At 36.7% G+C, this 21305-nt stretch overlaps 1 protein-coding gene across 1 annotated transcript in view; it reads right to left on the bottom strand.

Annotated features, from left to right (window-relative positions):
• The window catches only part of Ccdc102b (coiled-coil domain containing 102B), an 83199-nt gene that overhangs the window by 46129 nt on the left and 15765 nt on the right, over positions 1-21305 (bottom strand). Inside the window, exons 2-3 of the mRNA XM_045135098.1 lie at positions 3939-4557; positions 985-1205 (exon numbers count right to left, since the gene is read on the bottom strand). Coding sequence (XP_044991033.1) covers positions 985-1205; positions 3939-4547 — 830 coding nt within the window. The 5' untranslated portion in view covers positions 4548-4557. The remainder of the gene's footprint in view (positions 1-984; positions 1206-3938; positions 4558-21305) is intronic.

Genomic DNA, 21305 nt, shown 5'->3' with positions numbered 1-21305 from the left:
CAATGCCCACATTTTATTAGAAAAGAAACAACAGCCCAATATCACAGAGGTGAATGTATGTGATTACTATCAGATCTCAGAGTCATTTAATCAGGTCTGCTGTTCTTTTCATTATGCAGCAGCGGGCAATGTCATTTTAAAGATCCAGTTTTGTGAATAATATTTAACCAAACTGATTTGTCCACCAATAACGTTAGCATGTTTTTCATTTTTATTGGCTAACTGACATCCAAAACTGTTGTAAGAGTTAGATAACACCATGAATATTTTAACACAAACATTAAAAAATGAAACACAATAGGATGGAGAATGGAATTTCAAAGGAGAAAGTGTGGTGGGGGAGGGAGGGAATTAACACGGGATTTTTTTATAATCATGGAAAATGCTAATAAAAATTAAAAAAATAAAAATAAAAAAATAAAATAAAATAAAAATGAAACACAATTAATATTCTTCTACCAGAGCTGTTAAAACATGGGTATGGTTTAAATTCAATTTAGGAGCTGGGGCGATGGCTCAGTGGATAAAGACACTACTTGCAAAGCCTGCTAGCCCTCAGTACTCATGTAAAGCTAGATGCACAAAGTGGCACATGCATCCGGAGTTCATTTGCAATGGCAAGAAGCCTTGTTCCACCCATAACATGTGTGTGTCTCTCTGTCTGTCTGTCTGTCTGTCTGTCTATCTATCATCTGTCATCTATATCACCTTTCCTCCTTCCCTTATTTCCTTCCTCCTTCTGTCTTTCTCTCTCAAATAAATATTTAGAAATAAAGACTCATTTTAGAACAATGATACAGACTACCGAGTTATCATGTTTCAGAAATTAAAATGTGAGCATAATTGAAACTTATTTTTTAACCTCACTACTTGATAACTCCACATGGGTAAATAAATACATGCTCAAATGCTATTTATCAGACAAAAATTTTAAGAGATCTAAATCTTGGGCTTCATTAAAGGAAGAAGATGATTAACACTTACTCTCTTTCCTTCCATAAGATTTTTTGGCACTCAACCAAATGCACCTGTGAAGCTGAACTTTCTGGAACTTCGTTCCCCAAGCGCAGGCTTCCTGCTTTCAATGTCAGGCCAGATGACATGGCACAGAGTCTACAGCTACCATTTGTGCCCACATCTGTACAGGATGCTTTGAGTTTCATTTCCTCATTTACTCTAAGTGGATCAAAAACCATATGTTCTTCCTGAGAAAGAAAACATAAAATGATGCCTGTTAAATGTTTTAATATTTCAGGAAAGTGACCATGAATACAATGTATATAATTTTAAGTTATTTTTATTTTTTTAAATTTATTAAGGACAGAGAGAGGAAGAGAAAGAGAGAGAGAGAACGATACAGAGAAAGAGAATAGACATGTCAAGGCCTCTAGTCACTGAAAACGAACTCCAGATTCATGTGCTACCATGTGGATCTGGCTTACGTGTGACCTGGAGAATTGAACCTGGGTCTTTAGGCTTTGGAGACAAGCACCTTAACTGCTAAGTCATCTCTTCAGCCCTGGCCCCCCCAAGAAAAATGTTTTCCAAAGGAAGTATATGTTACAATCAGCATCAAATCCAGATTTTTCATGCGGTTGTCATTCACTAAGATTTATTGTATGGCCAAACATAATTGAATTCTTCTTCATTGTTATTTTCATTCCTGTGTTCTACCTAATTATAATAAAATAACTTCCCAAAGACCTGCATTAATCTTTAGATCGTACCCTTTTGCTGAACCTAGCTGATGCCACACTGAATACACTAGGATCACTGGAAAGAGCTTTGAAATAAGCTGCTGAATTCTTCAGATGATTTATTTTGTCATTTAGCTTTTGAGAGTTTCAAAGTAAAGATAACTAAAGCTTTAAAGAAAATATTTAAGGAAAAGTCCGGAAAGATTACTCAGGAAAGTATTGGCTATTTTATTAGGTTTCTTTGTGGAAGTTTAGTTTACGAGATGACCGTCAAATACAATGCTTTAAGACATTGGGACTAAATAGTGAAACTGATTCCCAGAAGAACAGAGTGAAAATCCCATGTCACCTCAGATATATTGTCTTCTGTAAGCATTAGTAAGTTCATATGTAGATGCTTGGCCCCCTAGTACCTAGGAGCAAGACTGTAGTAGGAGACAGAGCCTCTAAGGAGAGGATGAAGTTAAGTGTGGGACTAGCAGGATGGGCTTTAGGATGGTACCATGCATGAAGAGGAAACACAGGGGCTGGAGAGATGGATTAACAGTTAAGCGCTTGCCTGTGAAGCCTAAGGATCCCAGTTCGAGGCTCGATTCCCCAGGACCCATGTTAGCCAGATGCACGAGGGGGCGCACGCGTCTGGAGTTCGTTTGCAGAGGCTGGAAGCCCTGGAACACCCATTTCTCTCTCTCTCTCTCTCCCTATCTATCTATCTATCTATCTCTATCTATCTCTCTCTCTCTCTCTCTCTATATATATATATATATAATCTGCCTTTCTCTCTGTGTTTGTCACTCTCAAATAAATAAATAATGAACAAATTTTTTTTTAAAAAAAGAGGAAACACAGGCACACAGCAAAAGATAAAACAAAAAACAGAGCCAAGAAAGAAAATTTTCTATAACGTAAGGAGAGAAACCTTAGAACAAATAAACCCTGTTGTCACCTTGATCAAACTCATAACCTCTACAACTGTTAGCACCACCAGATCATGCGTGGATGAGGAAACCGTGGAACATTAACACGGTGGGCTTCTGTTCAACTTTGAAGAAAACTGAAATCATGGCATTTGCTAGAAAAAACAAAACAAACAAAAAAAAAAACGATGTAGCTGGGAATTATGTGAAGTGAAATATCACATTTTCAGAAACGTTTCTGCAGGTCTCATATGCAGATCTTGTATGTTAATTTCATGCTTGTGTATGTGTATGGGGGTGCGGGGTTCTATTCAGGTGTCCCCCATAAACTTAGGTGGTCTGGATGTTAGGCCTCCCAGCTGATGGCAATTGGAAATTTAAGCATCTTGGTGGTAGTGTGTTGTTGGGGGCGGGCTTATGGGTGATATAGCCAGTTTCCCCTTGCCAGTGTTTGGCACAGTCTCCTGTTCCTATTGTCCACCTTACATGGGCCAGGGGGTGATGTCCATCGTCTGCTCATGCCATTCTTCCCCCACCATCACGGAGCTTCCCCTTGAGTCTATAAGCCAAAATAAACCTTTTTCTCATAAGCTGCTCTTGGGTGATTTCTACCAGCAATGCGAACCTGATTGCAACAGGGGACACAGGTCATGAAACAAGGTCTTAAGGGAAGGTTAGGAGAGGAAAAACATAGGATAACAGAATGCCTGTAACATGAAAGCATAAGGTAGGCTAGAGAGAAAGACTACCAGAAAAGGGAGGGTACAAGAAGATACAGGAGATTAGGGGAGGGGTCACAATTGGCAAAATAGGAATGTAGGAATGGAAACAACCACAGTGAAACACTATGCCAACTTAAAACTTAAAACTTCATATGCCATCTTAAGACAAAAACTAACACAGGGCTGGAGAGATGGCTTAGTGGCTAAGGTGCTTGCCAGGAAAGCCAAAGGACCCAGTTTGGCCAACCCAGTACCAACTGTAAACCAGATGCACAAGCTTGTGCGTGCATCTGAGTTTCATTTGCAGTATAGAGGCCCTGGAGTGCCCTTTCTCTCTCTCTCTCTCTCTCTCTCTCTCTCTCTCTCTCTCTCTGTGTGTGTGTGTGTGTGTGTCTCAAATAAATACTTTTTAAAAAAAATTAAAAATAAATAAAATATTAAGAAACCAATAAAAAAAAAAGTAAGTTGTGGCACTTGGCTGTGAAGATGCTGGTAGCTTGTGTCACCTCTGGGTTTCTTGAATCCCCATCAGGGCACCTGAGGTGCAGTCTGGTAGCACATGTTCTGTGAATGCCACGGCAGATCATTTTTCTTTTTCTCACCTTACTATTTGTGTCCTCTTCTTCAGCTTGTCTTCTGACCAAATGCTCTCGGGCAGTCACAGCCACGCCCGCGCCCCACGGAGATGGGCCTCTGCCACCACAGAAGCCTTCGGGGAATCTAGGGGAGTCCAGGTCTTGGGGGGCGCTGGCCTCGGACACCTCCTGCTGCAGTGACAGTCTCTGCTTCTTTCTGAGAGCGCTCAGCTCCTTCGTGGTCATCTCCAGCTTGACCCGGAGCTGTCTCGCCTCCTCCCTGGCGCTGTTCCTTTCTGCTCGGACCTTGCTCCACTTCTCCCTCCAGTTGGCCGTACAGTCTGACCACCAGCGCATGGTCTTCTCCATCTGCGCCGCCCGGGCCTGGGCTTCCCGGAGCTCCCTCCGGCGGAGCTCTTCGCAAATGTCCCATCTGCTGGTGCAGAGCGATTGCGCTCTGAAGTTGCTGGTGGCTGGAGGGTGTCCCCCGGAGAATGCAAAGCTGGACTGGCCGGTGTCCACCGGGGAGGACGGGGCCGTTGCGACGTCCACGCTGGCTTGCGTCGATGATGGTTGCATCTGGAAGATTTGGGTTTCCTCAATGAGTCGATGGATAGAGTCCAAGTTCACGTTCATTTTCTAACAACTGTAAACAACAAAGGACATCATAACACATCTGAATTTCTCTTAGGGATATAAAACCAAGACTCGACTGATACATTTATTTAAAAAAAATATATTAAAGCAATGCAACTTCTCCCTACTATGGTGTGGTTTCAGTTACAGACCATACAGTTTTCTAAGGACCCGGGTATTTTTCCAACTGGAACGGGTTGGTGTTTCATCATAGAAACTAATGCACGAAATATGTCTTTATTTATTGGAACAATAATAATGTAATATTTTCAAAAGGATTGTGGTGGGAGTGTGGTGGTACACTCTTAATCTCAGCACTTGGGAGGTGAGCACAGTAGAATAGGCTGCATGAGACCTTTTCTCAAAAAGAAAGAAAGAAAAGAGAAAAAGGAAAGACTATGCAATATTAAGGTTATATAATTTAAAAATGAACAAGTAACATTAATTTTCAATTGCAAAGGAAAAACATATTTTGAAAAATGCTCTGTAGAGATGCCAAATTAAATTTTTTCTAATTATGTCCTTTATGATAAATAATAATATAGACTTAGACTTATGGTTTAATTACTTTTGTTAAGATTGATATATTTGAATTGCCATTGAATTGGAGAAAATATTTTGTTCATTTACTGTAACCCAGAGGACAAATTATTTGAATCATTCAGTAAACCAAAATCAATATACTTTCTTTTTTTAAAAATGGAACAAAAGGAACTCCAAATTGGAAACAGGCCACAAATGTATATACATTTCGATATTTCATAATAATACCGCCTGGATTGGAATTCCAAACTGAACACACAGAAATAAATTCTGCATCTCAAATCTAAGTTTGTTCTTGCCATTTTCAAAATTAATCAGTATCATAAAATTGTAATGTGTTTCAAAATGTCTCATTAACTTTTATTTCACTAGTGTTTTGAAGACTGTGTAATTGGATTCCAATGCATTGGGATCTTTCCTACCAATTAGCTATGCATTTTTTCACATCTGACTGAATAAAAAAAATGAGTGGGGTCTAATCATTTAGTCCCTGAACTTGAATAATATTTCCTGTTCTAAAGAGTTTTCTCAAGCAAAGATGACGTCCTTGAGTTTGGGTTATTTAACATACATGAGTATTACTTTATTAGAAAACATTCATTTTCCACGTGTGCATTTACATCATTCTTGGTTTAGTTAATACAGCATACAACAAAATAAATAAAACATGGTGTGTCTGAAATGCACATGTAATCTTACTACACATTATATTACTACTAAAGAGGAACCTCATGCCCAACATGGTGGGCTCAAGAGTTTGTTTAGAGATTTTATGTCATCTTAAGTAAAAATTCCATCAACTGCCTTTGACTCCATATTCTAATATATAAGTGGATTTAGAAATACCATGTACCCCATAGCATTTAGTTCCTGTAACTATTAAGTGGAAAAATGCTTGAAGTTTGGTTGGCCTGAGCTGTCTCATATTTAAGGTTAAAAATTTATCTCAGTGGCATTGAAGTCATTAGCCTTGATGTCACCTTGAACTATTTACTATTTGCCTTTATCTCAGCGTCTTTTCTCCTTCCTAAAAGAGAAGTGGTATGTGTACAAATGGGGAGAACAAAAGGAAAATTGGAAAAAAATTAAGTGTTTTGAATTTCATATAATATTTTATCTTAATTTTTTAAATTTAATTTATTAGTTTTCTTTTCAGCAAATATAGGCAGTTTGGTACCATTGTTTAGGCTCATCCATGATCTACCCCCTCCCATTGGACTCTCCTTGTTGATGTAAATGGGTCATGCATTGTGGACTTAAAGATATTTGAAACTTTCACAGCTTCCCCGTTATCAAAAACCTACAGTATAATATGATATCTGGTTTCAATATAGTGAGATATCATTCATATTATTCTAGTTTTTTTCTTCCCCTGGAATACCACCTCTTGGCAGCAGCAGACACTGTTTTTTTTTTTTGTTTTGTTTTGTTTTTTTTACTACTAGAGGGACTTATAATCTCACAGCACCAGACCGCTCTAGGCCCTGATAGGAACATCTGAAGTTGGCCTAAACTGTGACAATGACACAAAAGACATGGTCTGCCATCCGGAGTTATTGCTAGTAACCATAAACCATAACAAATAAATAAATACCAATTTTTAACCATGTCTTTTTAAGGAAGGCTACTTTCACCTAATATCTCCCTACTTTCCTATTTATGAATTCTTTCCTATGTACAATTTGTTCTTGTTTTCTGAAGAATGAAATGAAATAGAAAGAAGATCAATTTTTGGCAGAAGTTCACTATCATGGTAAAATAAAATAAAGCCAAAAAGGTTTTAATTTTTGTTTTTTATTTGTAGTAGCATCTTTCCCTTAACTTAAAGGAAATACATTCTAAATTAAACTGGTCTCTGATTTTGTTTATAGAAACTCAAATGCATTCACAACAATACTGAAAAATATCATAAACAATGAAAGAGAAGGTATTTATCAATTCAAAATACAGTTATAAATATATAGTTATTATAGATATGAAGTCATACCTATAATGGCTATATACGTATATACACACAGGTCAACAGAGCAAAGTAAGAGTCAGTTTTTAATATTAAGAAAATAAAATATATTATATATTAAAATGTGCTTTTCAAACATTCACAACTGTGAGATTAAAAGCATGCATATAATGTATGGATGTAATGCTGTTAATAATGAACTTGAGAAAAATTTTGGAGAACTCTAAGAACTAAATTGAAAACTACAGCTGTGATAAGTGAAATCATCACAGTGAAAGGCCATATAGCATGATCTAAGTTAACTCAGATTGTATTCAGTGTGAAATGTTACACATCTTTACACTAGGACAACTCATAAGGACATTTATAATTTATGATTGATTATCTTGAATTGTATAGAGGTAAAATAGTTGCACAAGATGGGAATTTATATGGTATAAACTAATTAGATAAGTTACCAATTAGTTAATGCTTACACATTTGACTTTCTAAAGCATTATAGCATGATTCATAAATAAAAACAGAACTATAAATTTATGTTTGCCAAGAGTTAGTTCCAAATCCTGAACTGCAAGATCTGATCAGAGAGATATGACCTTTATTTTGAAGAACCAAGATGGAATAATTCATTGAGTTCTGTGGATAATTTGTCTCTTCATCACTATCTATGTCTTTGTTCTCATATTATGATCTATTTCAACAGTCTCTGGTTCAGGGAAATTTGATATCTTTCTTTAAGGGGAGGTTTTCAGTGGAAAAAAATATATAGAAAATACAGTAACGTGATGTTTAATGTTTTTCTGTCATAATGCTTATTGATTATCAAATTGAATCCATATTTTTAAAGTAAACACCTTGGGAATAATTTCTCTATGTAGTGCAATAATATCATTACTGTGTTTTCTAGAGGCCAGCAGTGCTGTGTTACAATAATAATCTTATAGGGCAGAGACACAAAGTAAGCAATCTGACCTCCGTGGACAACAAGTAACGGAATGAAGGGAAAGCCAAAGTCTACAATGCATTTTAATCTGCTGATGCATCAGTTTTAATGAATCTGGAAAAATTCTGATTCCTGGCAGAATAATCATATTGAAGCCTTCAGAGTACTTTGCCTGCCAAGTATAAATTTGGGCTAAAACAAGTTAGAATTTCTTGGACACATTATTTAACCAGTCCTTTTAGTACTTAAGATGAAATCCAAGTTCCAGAAAGATGAAACTTTTCCTGAAATTTCTCAGCATTAGACAAATGTTAAGATTTTAATTTTAATTTGAATTTAAAGCTCAAGTATTTCTCTTCTAACAATATAATTATAATCTAGGATAATGATTGCCTATTTATAAGAGAACATGAATGTTGAACCCATCAGCAGTTTTAAATATTTGTTCTCATTTCAAGGTTACAGTGAACAAAACCACAAAGTGTTCACATTTTCATAAGCAGTGCAATCCTATGTAGTAGTGCCAAATAATAAGCCAAAATATTCCCTAAGCCAAAGATGAATTTGATATTAGCTGCACTAGAACTATAGCACTCCATAGAATCCTATTTTTTAAATTTCTTTTTGTTTCTTTTTATTTATTTATTTGAGAGTGATAGACAGATAGAAGGAGGGAGAGAGAGGGAGGAGAGAGAATGGGCACACCAGGACTTCCAGCCACTGCAAATGACTCCAGATGCACCCTTGTGCATCTGGATTACATGGGTCCTGGGGAATCGAGACTCAAACTGGGATCCTTAGGCTTCACAGGCAAGCACTTAACAGCTAAGCCATCTCTCCAGCCCCAGAATCCTATTTTATACAGATATCTTGCGCTGGTGCATTTTTCCCAGGTGGATGACAGAATGCACATTTTATCTGAAATAACATAGTGTTGGCCATCAAAGGGCCCCACCACTTTCCAAAGTTGCACAGATGACTCAAGTCCGAAATTTCCATCACTCTGTGAATATGTATGACCTTGGGAAGACTCAATAACAATGATACTACACTTATTTTATCCTTGGTTTAAAATAAAAAGAAGAAATAAGGGGTTGGAGAGATTGGTCAGTGGTTAAGCTGCTTGCCTGCAAAGTCTGAGGACCTAGGTTTGACTCCCCAGTACCTGCGTAAAACCAGATGCTCAAGGTGGCACATTCATCTCCGGTTCTGTTGCAGTGGCTAGAGGCCTTGGTGTTCCCATTCTTTCCTCCTGCTCTCAAATAAATAAATAAAATATTTTTTAAAATAACGTAAAATTAAAACATAATATGACCAAATAACCAATACTTTCAATAATAATTCCTAATTGATAGCAGAAGAGTGGGTCATGCTCTGAAACATTTCTAAGCAGATTTCAACTATAAATGAGGTGACTGAAACACAGGAGGGGTGTTTTCTAGGGTCACACTACTTTTCATTTATTTGTTATCTTTCATTAAAAGCCAAGCATTAATTAACATTACAGAATTCTTTTAAAGATTGAATTCATCAAGATTTTTGAAGATCGGTGTGCATGTCAAAGTTGCAGAGAGCAAAACAACAAAATAAGCCAAATTTCCTGTGTATTTCCTCATGGGAATTCCTCAGCTATTTACCCAGCACAGCAGAGTGCATGAGCCTAAGTTGGAAGTCCTTCACAGATCTGGTGCCACTTCGTGGTGAACGAGAGAAAACTCTTTGATGTCAATGTGATTCGGTAGGATTTTCTCATATCCATGTAGTAGAGCGTGCCCAGCTGCCAAACCACTCTTTTACTAGCAGCATTCCAGCCTAAATGAAGTTTGAAGAGGACAGTCCAAAGGATTTTCATAATCAACTGTGAAAAGAAGTTATGAATTTGAACCAAAATTTATTTTAATGTCTGGTTTTTCAGGAGTACATTTCTTGCATTCTTAATCCAATCTGGCTAAAATGGATCCCACATCAAAAAGCTGAAACAAAAACACAGATTCTGAACTAGAAATTTTTTGTATAAGTGGTGAAAATAAAATTCACACTAGACAGTAAATTGTACTCTTTTAAAATCCCACCACTTGGGAGGCAGAGATAGGGTGATTGTGGTGAGTTTGAGGCCACCCTAAGACTACATAGTGAATTCCAGGTTAACCTGAACTGGGGTGAGACTCTACCACGAATAAACAAACAAACAAACAAACAAAAACACAAAAAAATGTTAATCATAAAAAAGCTTCAAAAGGCAAATGTTATGTGGGTAGCAGTTCGTAAAGATGGATTATTTTTCCAGGAATAGAGAAGAGCCAGGTTTAAGATCCAGCATGCTTGCAGCAGAGTTTTAGCTAGGAAACACAGGAGTGTAACTTGTCCAAAATACTTCCAAGAATTTATACAGGATTGTCATCCCTGTCTTGAAGATTGGGTGAAGCAATATATTAAGATTATTGATGTTAATATTAACTCCTTCAATAAGTTAACAAGGAGACATAAAGGGAAGAGAAAGGAAGGGAGGAGGGTACTTAATAGGCTGATACTGTATATATGTAAGTACAATGATTGTGATGGGGAGGTAATATGACGGAGAATGGAAAGGGGAAAGTGTTGGGGGGGGAGGGAGGGAATTACCATGGGATTATTTTTATAATCATGGAAAATGCTAACAAAAATCTTTTAAAAAGCCTGAAAAGTCTAAAAAATAATATTAACTCCTTTATTCAGTATACTTTGTTAACTCTGCCTTTCAGAATCTAAATCCATCTAAGAAGCCACAGAATAGTATTACAAGTAATTAGCTCACATTGTCACATGAGTATCTCTTTTCCTATTTTAGCTCAAACAAAAATAGCTAAACATTTAACATCTAAAAGCCAGCACTGACCATTTTTATATTCCTGAAGCAGTGAGGTCTAGCAGAAATCTCGATGCAGACAAGGGTCGCTTTTCCAGCGACTCGAACGGGAAGACTCCATCTCGGTCCTTTCCCCCTTAGCAGATCACCTGAATACCTTTGTTCAGGGAAACCTCTTCATGTCCTTCCATCATTGTATTTCCTTATAGCACCACCAATCTTGTCACTATTCCCAAACCTTTGTAGTCACATCCAGACCACCCAGACAATAAGGAATAATTGTCTCATCTCAAAATGACTGATTTTAACACATCTGCAAAAATATAAACCCTGTTTTACCATGTAAGATGAAATATTATAGTTCTAAAACGTTACTGTGTGAAACCCTTTGAGGGAAGAGTCAGGACTTCTCCAGGTAACTTGGTGAAAAGTTATTGGACTTTGAAACCATGTAGACATTAGTGAATATTCTACTTTTGGCATGTTGTAACAATGTAGCTTTCATGAATTAATTAAGCCATGAGAAAAAGTTTCTCTGGATATAAAACTATAATAGGAAATTGGAAACTGCAGTTACTAAAATGAGTTGACTCCACACTTGGAGCCACAAGGTAGCGAAACATGGGATGAAAGTGTGGAGTCTCTGCCTTTACTTCCAATCTGTCTGCTTTATTTGGGTGCCCTTCTGCTTGACTCTGAAGAGGTACGACAATCACTCCAAGCACGTCTGTGTCCTGAACTATCTCTGACTTCCACAAAACTGAAGATACCAGCATAGACCATTGTCCTAACCCTGCAGTCATCTGATGAAAACCAACTTGTCCCTTAAACCAAGGACTTTACACTACCTTGGAGAACAGAACCAAGGACCTAGGATACCACCCCTTGGCCATAATGGCTTAATGATGCAGAATTTTGCTTTCCTCACCACAAATAGGTCTCTCTTTAGTCCTTTAGCTTTTACCAGCACTTGAAAGAAATTCAGAATCTATGTAGTATGTCTGTGTGATGAAGTCCAATTGGAAACCAAGACTGCCTGGTACAGGACCAGCAATCTCTACCTCTAGCCTCCGGGAAACATTTACAGAGGAAGCGGCGGATTAAATACGGTAGCTGCTCTCATTGCTAACCTGAGAACCTTCTCCAGGGAAATGGTGACAGACCAGGAAGCCACTCAAACTTCATCAAAGCAGAAAAACCAGAGGTCCCCGCTTTTTAAAGAGGGGTCTGCAGAGGAACAAACTTAGGTATTCAGACTTGAGCAGCAAGATCTTTAACCACCGAACCACCTCTGAAGCCTTGCTCCTGGTTTTCTTGTTTTGCATCCCAGTCATTATCCCTTTTACATTTAGTATTTCTTTTCTGCTTCCCATGGGTTGAATTTACTCTGTGATCCAAGAACTGTCTCGTGAAGCCATAACATAGATGACAATTGAAAGTCCTTTCTTTCTAATGGAAGCATTTAATGCATAAATTTTCTCTGACTCTGTTTTCATGCCGTCCTTAACGTTTGGTGTGCTATCATTTTATTTCACTTAATTCTGTGTATTTTCTTGGTGAATTTCTCACTAACTAATGAACTTTCTAGACACTCAGTTAATTTCTCATTCTTTGTGGACATTCTGGTAGATTTTCTATTCTTGATTTCCAGGAAAGTTCCGGAACAGTAAGAGAACATGCTCACAATGGTGTTTTGATGTGTGTGCATGCATCCAAGTGTGTGAGTGCCAGTGACCTGGTGCATGGCTTGAACTTCCGTGTTATAGTCCTCCCCTCACCTCCCACCTCCCATGACGAAGGCCTCGTTGCTTTTGTCATCAATCTGGCTGGCCCTCAAGTTTCCTAGATTTCCTCTATCTCTGCCTCCCTTCATACCCATAGGTGTGTGGGGGATTTAAAATGCCTGCCACAAAACCTGTCATTTTATGTGATCTACTGGGGTTCTGAATTCCAGTTCTGGCTTGTACCACAAGGCACTTATCCACTGACATTCCCTCCAGCCTATGCATAAATGCTTGGAAGTGCTTGCAGGTCATTTTAGCATAGGATATTTTCTGTCTTAGTGAATGCTACACAGTGCTTGATAACACATATAGACTATAATTTCTTTTATATATATGACAATTATATGTAGCGGGTTGATTTTTTTCATCAGATAAACTGTATCGTTGTTTATTTTTATTTATTTATTTGAGAGTGACAGGCAGAGAGAGAGAGAGAGAGAGAATGGGCACATCAGGGTCTCCAGCCACTGCAGATGAACTCCATATGCATGTGGCCCCTTGTACATCTGGCTTATGTGGGTACTGGGGAATTGAGCCTCGAACCAGGGTCCCTAGGCTTCACAGGCAAGTGCTTAACCACTAACCCATCTCTCCAGCCCCCTTGTTGTTTTTATATTTAGTTTTATAAGTTGCTGAGGGCCATTATTGGCATGTAGAACTATATCTGGGGTGTCTATTCACTTTTAAGCTCTGTGAGTTACAGCTTTGTATGATGGAAAGCGTGTTATTTGGTGGCCCTTTTTCAGGAACCATATATATGCCCTTGTAGTAGGTTCATACAAGAATCATTATGAAATTCCCTGCTTTCATTTCTATGATACTCCTTTGCTCTATTTAATTTACTTACTTTTTAGTAACTTCTCTGCTATTCATGTAGTATGACTTTAAACTACTCTTTACCTGTATGTGTTTCCATTCATCCATTTTCATTGCATTGTTTGTAGTAGATGACAATATTAATCGATAGTTGAGGGATTCCATTTCTAACTTACGGTTTGTTTATTCAGGCCATTGATATTTAAGGTGATTATTTACACTTTAATATTTAAAGTCTACCTTTTTTGCCTTCAGTTTTCTGATTGTTTATGCCTGCTTTTCACCCTTATTTTTCTAATTTGCTTGCCTGTATGTTACTTGATGTATTTTAGATTTGAGTTTTTAGTTTTTTGAGGTAGGGCAGACCTAGAACTCACTCTGTAGTCTCAGGCTGGCCTCAAACTCACAACGATCCTCCTATCTCTGTCTCCCAAGTGCTGGGATTAAAGTTGTATGCCACCACAACCCACTATTTGAATGGTTTTATTCCACTCATCTTATTACTTTGAGTTTTCCAGTTGCTCTGTGAATTAATATATACAAATGTGATATCATTTCCTAGAATCAACATTAAAGCACCTCAAGTGAAGTGTGGAAAAGATATTTCTGTTTATGTCCTTTTACAATCTTTATTCTTAAATATCACTTTCTTGCCTAAACACCATCTATTTAAAAATTCTAAGAATTGTAAAATTGAAGAAAAATCATAAAACCGGAGCAAATAAGTATTGGATGCATATATTTCTTCTATATAAGTCTTTCTTTTTTTCATGTACCTAAAGATATTTTGTTACTTTCTAATTCCAGAATGCCTTAGGATCAATCATTAAGTATAGATGATGGTATCTTAATTTTCTTCCATCTGAGGCATTTATTCTGCCTCATACCTGAAGGATGGCTACACAATAAACATTTGCATGGGATAGATCTTTACCATTCGGCATTCAAGAATCCTCAATCTCCTGTCATGGCTTGGGGAGGGAAACTTACTAATGAAAAGGTGATTCCATCATCTATTTAAGAATACTAGGGCTGGAGAAATGGCTTAGTAATTAAGGCACTTGCCTGCAAAGCCAAGGGACCCAGGTTCAATTCCTCGGGACCCACATAAGCCAGATGCACAAGGTGGCCTATGTATGTGGAGTTCGTTTGCAGTGGTAGGGTGCACTGGTATACCCATTCTCTTTCTATCTTTCTGCCTCTCTCTCTCATAAATAAAAATAAAATATTGTAAAGAATTCTAAGAATCATAAAACTGAAGAAAAATCCCTAACCAGGAGCAAAAATAAAAGGTATAGAAACAATATAAAGCTATAGTGATTAAAACGATGAGTCCACAGAGAGCACAAAGCAGTGTTACAGACGGGAATGCAAATTCCAAATACAAACACACCTTTTAATCGGGTACCTTGACAAAATGGTAAATTATTTTGCCCTTTTGTTTTAAAAAAAATCATCATCTCAACTGTATATTTATGTAGAATTAATAAACATATCACTGTATGAAAAGAAATGTCAGTTCTAAACAGAATGCTCAACTAAAAATATAAGACAAACCACCAAAGCTCCTAGAAAATAGTTAGGAAAAATCACTCCTGACATTACAGTGGGCAGATTATTCTAAACAGGGTTCCAAACATTAACCACAAGTGAAAATATTTATAAATTGAACTGTATTTAACCTAAGAAATTGTGTTTATGAGCAAATACAAGCAGAATTAACATGTTAACAAAAGCACAGGAGAAGGTACTGGCCACGCTTACACCACTGAAGACTCATAATGTCAACAATTGGCAAGTAAAAGTTACAAACAAGATTTTTAAATAGCATGTAGAGACTTGGAAATGTATTTTATGAAAGACAGTGCTCACATATGCATGTGGGATGCGCTTATATCCTTAGTTACTAAGGAAATGCTGACTAAAACCACAGTGGAAACTCATTTCCCATAGGAATTACCATTTCAACATTATTCCTAGAAGCTCAAAATTGAAAATATCCACTGCCTGTGAGTTAAAAATGAACCCATAATTGTTTCACTGAAATTCGATGAATTAGGCTGGAGTGATGGCTTAGCAGTTAAGACACTTGCCTACCAAGCCTAAGGACCCAGGTTTGATTCCACAGGACCCACATAAGCCAGAAGCACAAGGTGGTACATGCATTTGGAGTTCTTTGCAGTGGCTGGAGGCCCTGAAATGTCCATTCTCTCTCTCTCTCTCCCTCTCTCTCTCTCTCTCTTTTGCTCTCGCTCTCTCCCTCCCTCTTTCTCTTTCTCACAAATAGAAATAAATAAAAAAATTAAAATTAACTTTAACAAAAGTTGATGACCTGCCGTTAAAGATAGGTTAACTTAACAAACACACTGCTATGTTAGAAAGCTGGCACAAAACAATACCTTCAGCATGATCTAAATTTTAATAAACGTAACAAGGAGACAGCTCTTCAGGCAAAACATTAGTCTATTGTTTACATTTGGATACAGTAGCAGAGACAAGGCGAGGGCATAAAAGAGACTTCTAGAATGCTACCAAGGTTCTGGCAATGTCTACAGGGGTGAAAGAATTCATCTTACTACATCTGTTTCATCTTCTTCACCTCACTTGAAGCTATCCCCACCGAACCTCACTGTTTGGATAATTAGAAAGAATCCAAATGCCAGGCCCTTCCCTGTTACATCTGTCCAGACGTCTAGCTGTCAGCAAGCCTCGGATGAGGCAGGAAAACAAAAAGGGTAAGTAGAACATCGTCACAGTACAGCAATGTCGGCTTTCATGGACACAGAAACCAACCACGGGCACATGGAATGCAGGGCAAGTTTCTCTTCTTGGTGACCAGGAAGAGAGAATTAACAAATTTAGTTATTGGTGGGGAAGATCAGAGCCATAGAACCAAGTGCAACTGCATAGCGCCTAGTTCCAGAAAAGAGTTTGTCAGCTCTCCTTGAAAGAAGACGTATTTCAAGGGACAACACATGGTGCAAACTCAGTAGTTCTACTGAAATAGTGTAGCTTATTGTGGTAATTTTGAGAGGGCATAATACATAAAAGTTCCCAATGAATTCACATAATTCCAATAAAAGTAACAGCAAAAACTCTGCATATGATATGCATATCTACATATAAGATATATATTAATTTAAAAATTCAGGGTAATATGTTTTCCAGTTTGGGTTCTTTTTACAAAGGAACATTTCTTTTTTTTAAGGGATTTTAATAATTGTAATAATGAATTTCTTTTATTTTCATTTGTTTGTTTGAGATAGAGAGAGAGTGTGTGAGAATGGGCACGCCAGGGCCTCTAGCCACTGCAAACAAACTGCAGATGCATGCACCACCATGTGCATCTGGCTTACGTGGGTCTTGGAGAATCAAACCTGGGTCCTTAGGCTTCTCAGGCATGCACCTTAACCACTAAGCCATCTCTCTAGCTCACAAAGGAACATTTCTAATACACTAGTTGATTCATGTTTTATGTATACTACCTCCTAAATTAAATTCTCAGCATATTTCATTTTATAAAATAGATACTCATTAAAAATTGCTATTATTGACTTTTCACTAACATGCTGTTCGTGGAAGTAATGTGAAAGTATAAGCAAACTAATTATTTAAGCAACTTTGACCAGTCTCCAGACAGAGCAAGGTGTCCTGTGCTTACCCTTACATGCAAAGCTCCTAGAATTTCTTGATAAACTCTACTGCATAGTTACCATTCTTGCATTTACAAACATGTTTACTTTGAATAGATAAGCACCAAGACTCTGCATCTGCTTCAAAATAATGCACAATTGCAACAAAAAGATAATTCAAGAAAAATATATCTGACCCCTTCCTCATCTTCTTTGAATACATGTCCATTTGCAGGAAGTTAGGATACATGAAAACAGAATGAAGATCATTATTTTGCTGTTCACATGCTTAAAATGAAATGGAATAATCAAGATTGTAACTGACATTTTGGAAAAAAGATTGAAATCCCATGTTGATTTTTTTCCTCCTTAGTCTGTTTATGAAGGCCAAACCTACTTCAAATTTCTAACACTATTTGGCACCATAAAAGATTTTACCTCAGAGCTCCATATTTCCCACAGAGTTCTTTTGAATGATATTTTTAAAAACCCTCATATTCCAGTTTATTTTATCCTTTAAGATAACTTGTGCTATTCCAAGTAAAAAGAATCCTCATAAATATAATTATGTGAATTAAGCAATTCAAAACAGTAATAATAAATGAGATAAAAGTATAAAAGCACATAATATTTTATATATTTTTTAATATTTTTCCTTAAAAAATCAGCAAAGTAAGTAGGCTGGCCACCTTGGGACTCTGCTGGCTTTGGAAACTCATTACTCTTTTTCTTATAGAATGTAAAACAATACATCAGACAACAGCATCTTGTCCATTATAAGAGAATTTATCTTGAACTTAACACTGTGTTTCCCTTCTTTTTACACATTAAGGGAGCAAAACTGATTCTCTATGCATGTTATGGTATTTAACCTTTATTAATGATCTAACAATAGCCAATAGCTCTTTAAGAGATATTTTCTATAATCCTTATTATTTACTTAACATGTGATAAAGGATATAACAAGAAAATTAAAAATGAATGTAGATTTCTTCACAGGTATGAGACACAAGAACAGACAACTTTCCCACAGAAAAAGCGGTATTACAGCTATGGCATCAGCATGCTACGAGACTACAGAGCTATAATACATATATATGCACATATGACATCTATCATATATAACAAATATAGTATAGATAAACATGTACAACATAAGTAATGCATATATAACATATATGTGCATATATATCCAGACATAGTCTACAAATAGTATACATACTCAATAAATGTTAGCTATCATTTTATAACTTCATTACATGAAATTTTCATTTTGTATGTACCAAATTCATGGCTAAATTTGAATGCAACATTTAAAATAAACATATATTCATTTCTCAGTATTACTACAAAACTTTCAGTGATAGTACAGGACATTATCCCAAGAATGTGCTCTTTCAACATGTGAATTTTATTCCCTCAACCCTTTTTGGCACTTAAAATATGTGCTAAAGTGACACCAGAGAAAGTGGGGTTAATAAAAATTTAAAAAATAAAATAATTAAACATAAAGCACAGGATATAAATAAGCAATTCACAAATTGTCTAAAATTCTGGGAACAGTGAAATGATAAAATTAAGTAAACAACTCAACTTGATTTTCCATGGTTCCCATCCAAGGAGAATGCACAGATCCCATGTAAACAGAGCCAAGTTTCTCTATTTCTGCTTTTTTTCCCAGACATCAATTCTTAGAGAACACTTACAGTTCAAGCAGCACACAGCCTACATAAAATAGAAATAGACTTTGTGCCTGTGAAAATATCACGGAAAAGAAGCTAGTGCACACTCTCTTAAAACAAGAAGAGCTTGATCTGTGCAAATTCCATGCGTGTGGTGTGTGTGTGTGAGTGGTAAGAGAGAGAAGACAGACCCACACTGATTCACATTGATCTTAGTTCATCTGTGGTCTCAGGTCCCAGAGAATCACTTTATTTTGTACTTGTGATACTACATGATGGTTTTAATAACTCTGCTTTCCATACCATGCAAATGGTTAGAGCAAAGAATAGGGACACATTTCAAAATATAGAGATAGACAAGGACTCTGGGAATAGGACTCCTGGCAGCTCAGAAAATAAGGACAACTACTGACAAATGGGCCCCTTTGACCATCTCTTTATATATTTGCAAGCAGAGAGAGAGAAGAGAGAAGACAGACAGATGGGGAAAATGGATGTACCAAAGTCCCCAGCTGTTGTAAATAAACTCCAAACATGAGCCACTTTGTGCCTCTGGCATTATGTAGACACAAGTCATTAGGCTTTGAAGGCAAGTGCCTTAACTGCTGAGCCGCCTCTCCAGCCCTGAACATCTCTCCTTAAAATACAGTTTTTAAATTTATTTCCAAGGGAAGAGGGAGAGACAGACAGTGATAGAGAGAAAGAGAGAGAGAGTTATGTATGGGAATGCCTCCTGTGGCTGCAAATGAACTCCAGACACGTGCCTCTTTGTGTATTTAGCTTTATGTGGACACTGAGAAGTTGAATCCAGACCAGAAGGCTTTGAAAGCACCTTTAACCACTTAGCAATCTTGCAAACTTCTTCATAAACTTATTTAGATGAGAACCTGCATCTCATTTTTGTTTGGCTTAATTTCCACAACTAGAAAATAGTCAATCGACACATCTAGCAGGAATTACTTGCTGTGTAATAATATGTACCAACCTGCTTAAAAACAGAGAAGTGAAGAACCCCTGATATTTCAAGGCAAAATAATCTGCATGTTGTCATATTATCCTGTTAAAATAATTTTGCTGGCAAATAATCTAGCTCACAAAATACAATGACAGGTCCACATCAGGAATATAAGTGTATTCACACTAAATTTAGAGTATCAGTTTTCCCTACTGAAGCTTATTTTTGTTCCTCGATTCTTAAAAAAGAACTGTGGATATATATACATATATATATATATATATATATATATATATATATATATATATACATATATATATATATATATATATATATATATATAAATCTTAATCTTTTAGATCCCTTTATTTCAAATGAAATACTTTGGTAAAAGTGTTTACAGCTGTTATTTCTACTTAAAATACACCAAACATGCCTTGTATTTTTCAAAGTGCATCTCATTTATAGAATTTCCAAGGACTTAAGAAAATGGCTTCCATATTCAACCTGACATTTATTTATACCTTTGCTTGCTATTTAGTTATTTTGACATATGAAATGAAATATTTAAAGAAAGCAAATGACCATATGTGTATGTATGTTTGTATATATATATATATATATATATATATATACACACACACACATATATATATATATGCACATATGTGTGTGTGTGTGTGTGTATACTCAAATTTGTATTAAAAACAATATGATTCTGAGGAAATGTTTATACGAAAACTTCCAGTAATGTACGGCCATTCCTCCCTGGTGCATGAAGAACAAAGTAAACAGAATTTTATGTAGAAAGTCCCATGATGATGGTAAAGATGAACTAACTGTCTAAGTCTGTGCATAGTGATCTTGGATGTAACCAGTTCATTCCTACTTAAGCATCAGACTTATTGAAAAAACAAACCCTCTAAATATTTCTTGCTAACAATGACCAAAGCCTACTACCAAGAGAAAAACAGAAAAATTTGATTGTCAATGAACAGTTTGCACAGAGAATTTCTCTCATTCAGACTAGGTTTGGAGGAACATTTTCAACCCATTTATTAGATATTATAGTGCAGAAAGTATTGCCTCTGTTTTCCAGAAAGGAAATATGAAGTTTGCTGTGACAGATTTCATTTCTTATTTCATAGAACCATAATGGTTTTCCTCGATTTTTTCCTCCTATAAATGAAAGACACAACTGTTCTTTCATAGTGGGTAAGACAGGAAGTTAGAACTCCTTCACTCCCCATTCTTCCAGTTCATTTTAACTTTGAAAGCGCCTTCATCCACACTGACCACTTCCGATCTCAGCTGCCTCTGTTCAGGCAGCGCATGTCAGCCCTACATCACATCATGGGCAAAGATTTTCTCTGCTGGACGCTGAAGAAAAAAGATATGTCGCTGAATTCACCTATGCCATCTTTGCTGAAGTCCCTTTAATTGCTTCAGTGCAATACCAACGCTGAAGTCCTAAGTCTTACCATGGATAGACCAGCCTTCCCTCTCCCCTTCTCTGGGCAAGCTTTGCCTATTTAAATATCCTCTTTTCATTCTAGGTGAGATTTCTCTCTTGAATAACAAAATCATTCATTGTACTC

This window comes from Jaculus jaculus, chromosome 15, assembly GCF_020740685.1.
Source record: "Jaculus jaculus isolate mJacJac1 chromosome 15, mJacJac1.mat.Y.cur, whole genome shotgun sequence".
Taxonomy (NCBI): Eukaryota; Metazoa; Chordata; class Mammalia; order Rodentia; family Dipodidae; genus Jaculus; species Jaculus jaculus.
This window is presented reverse-complemented; position numbering and strand designations above follow the sequence as displayed.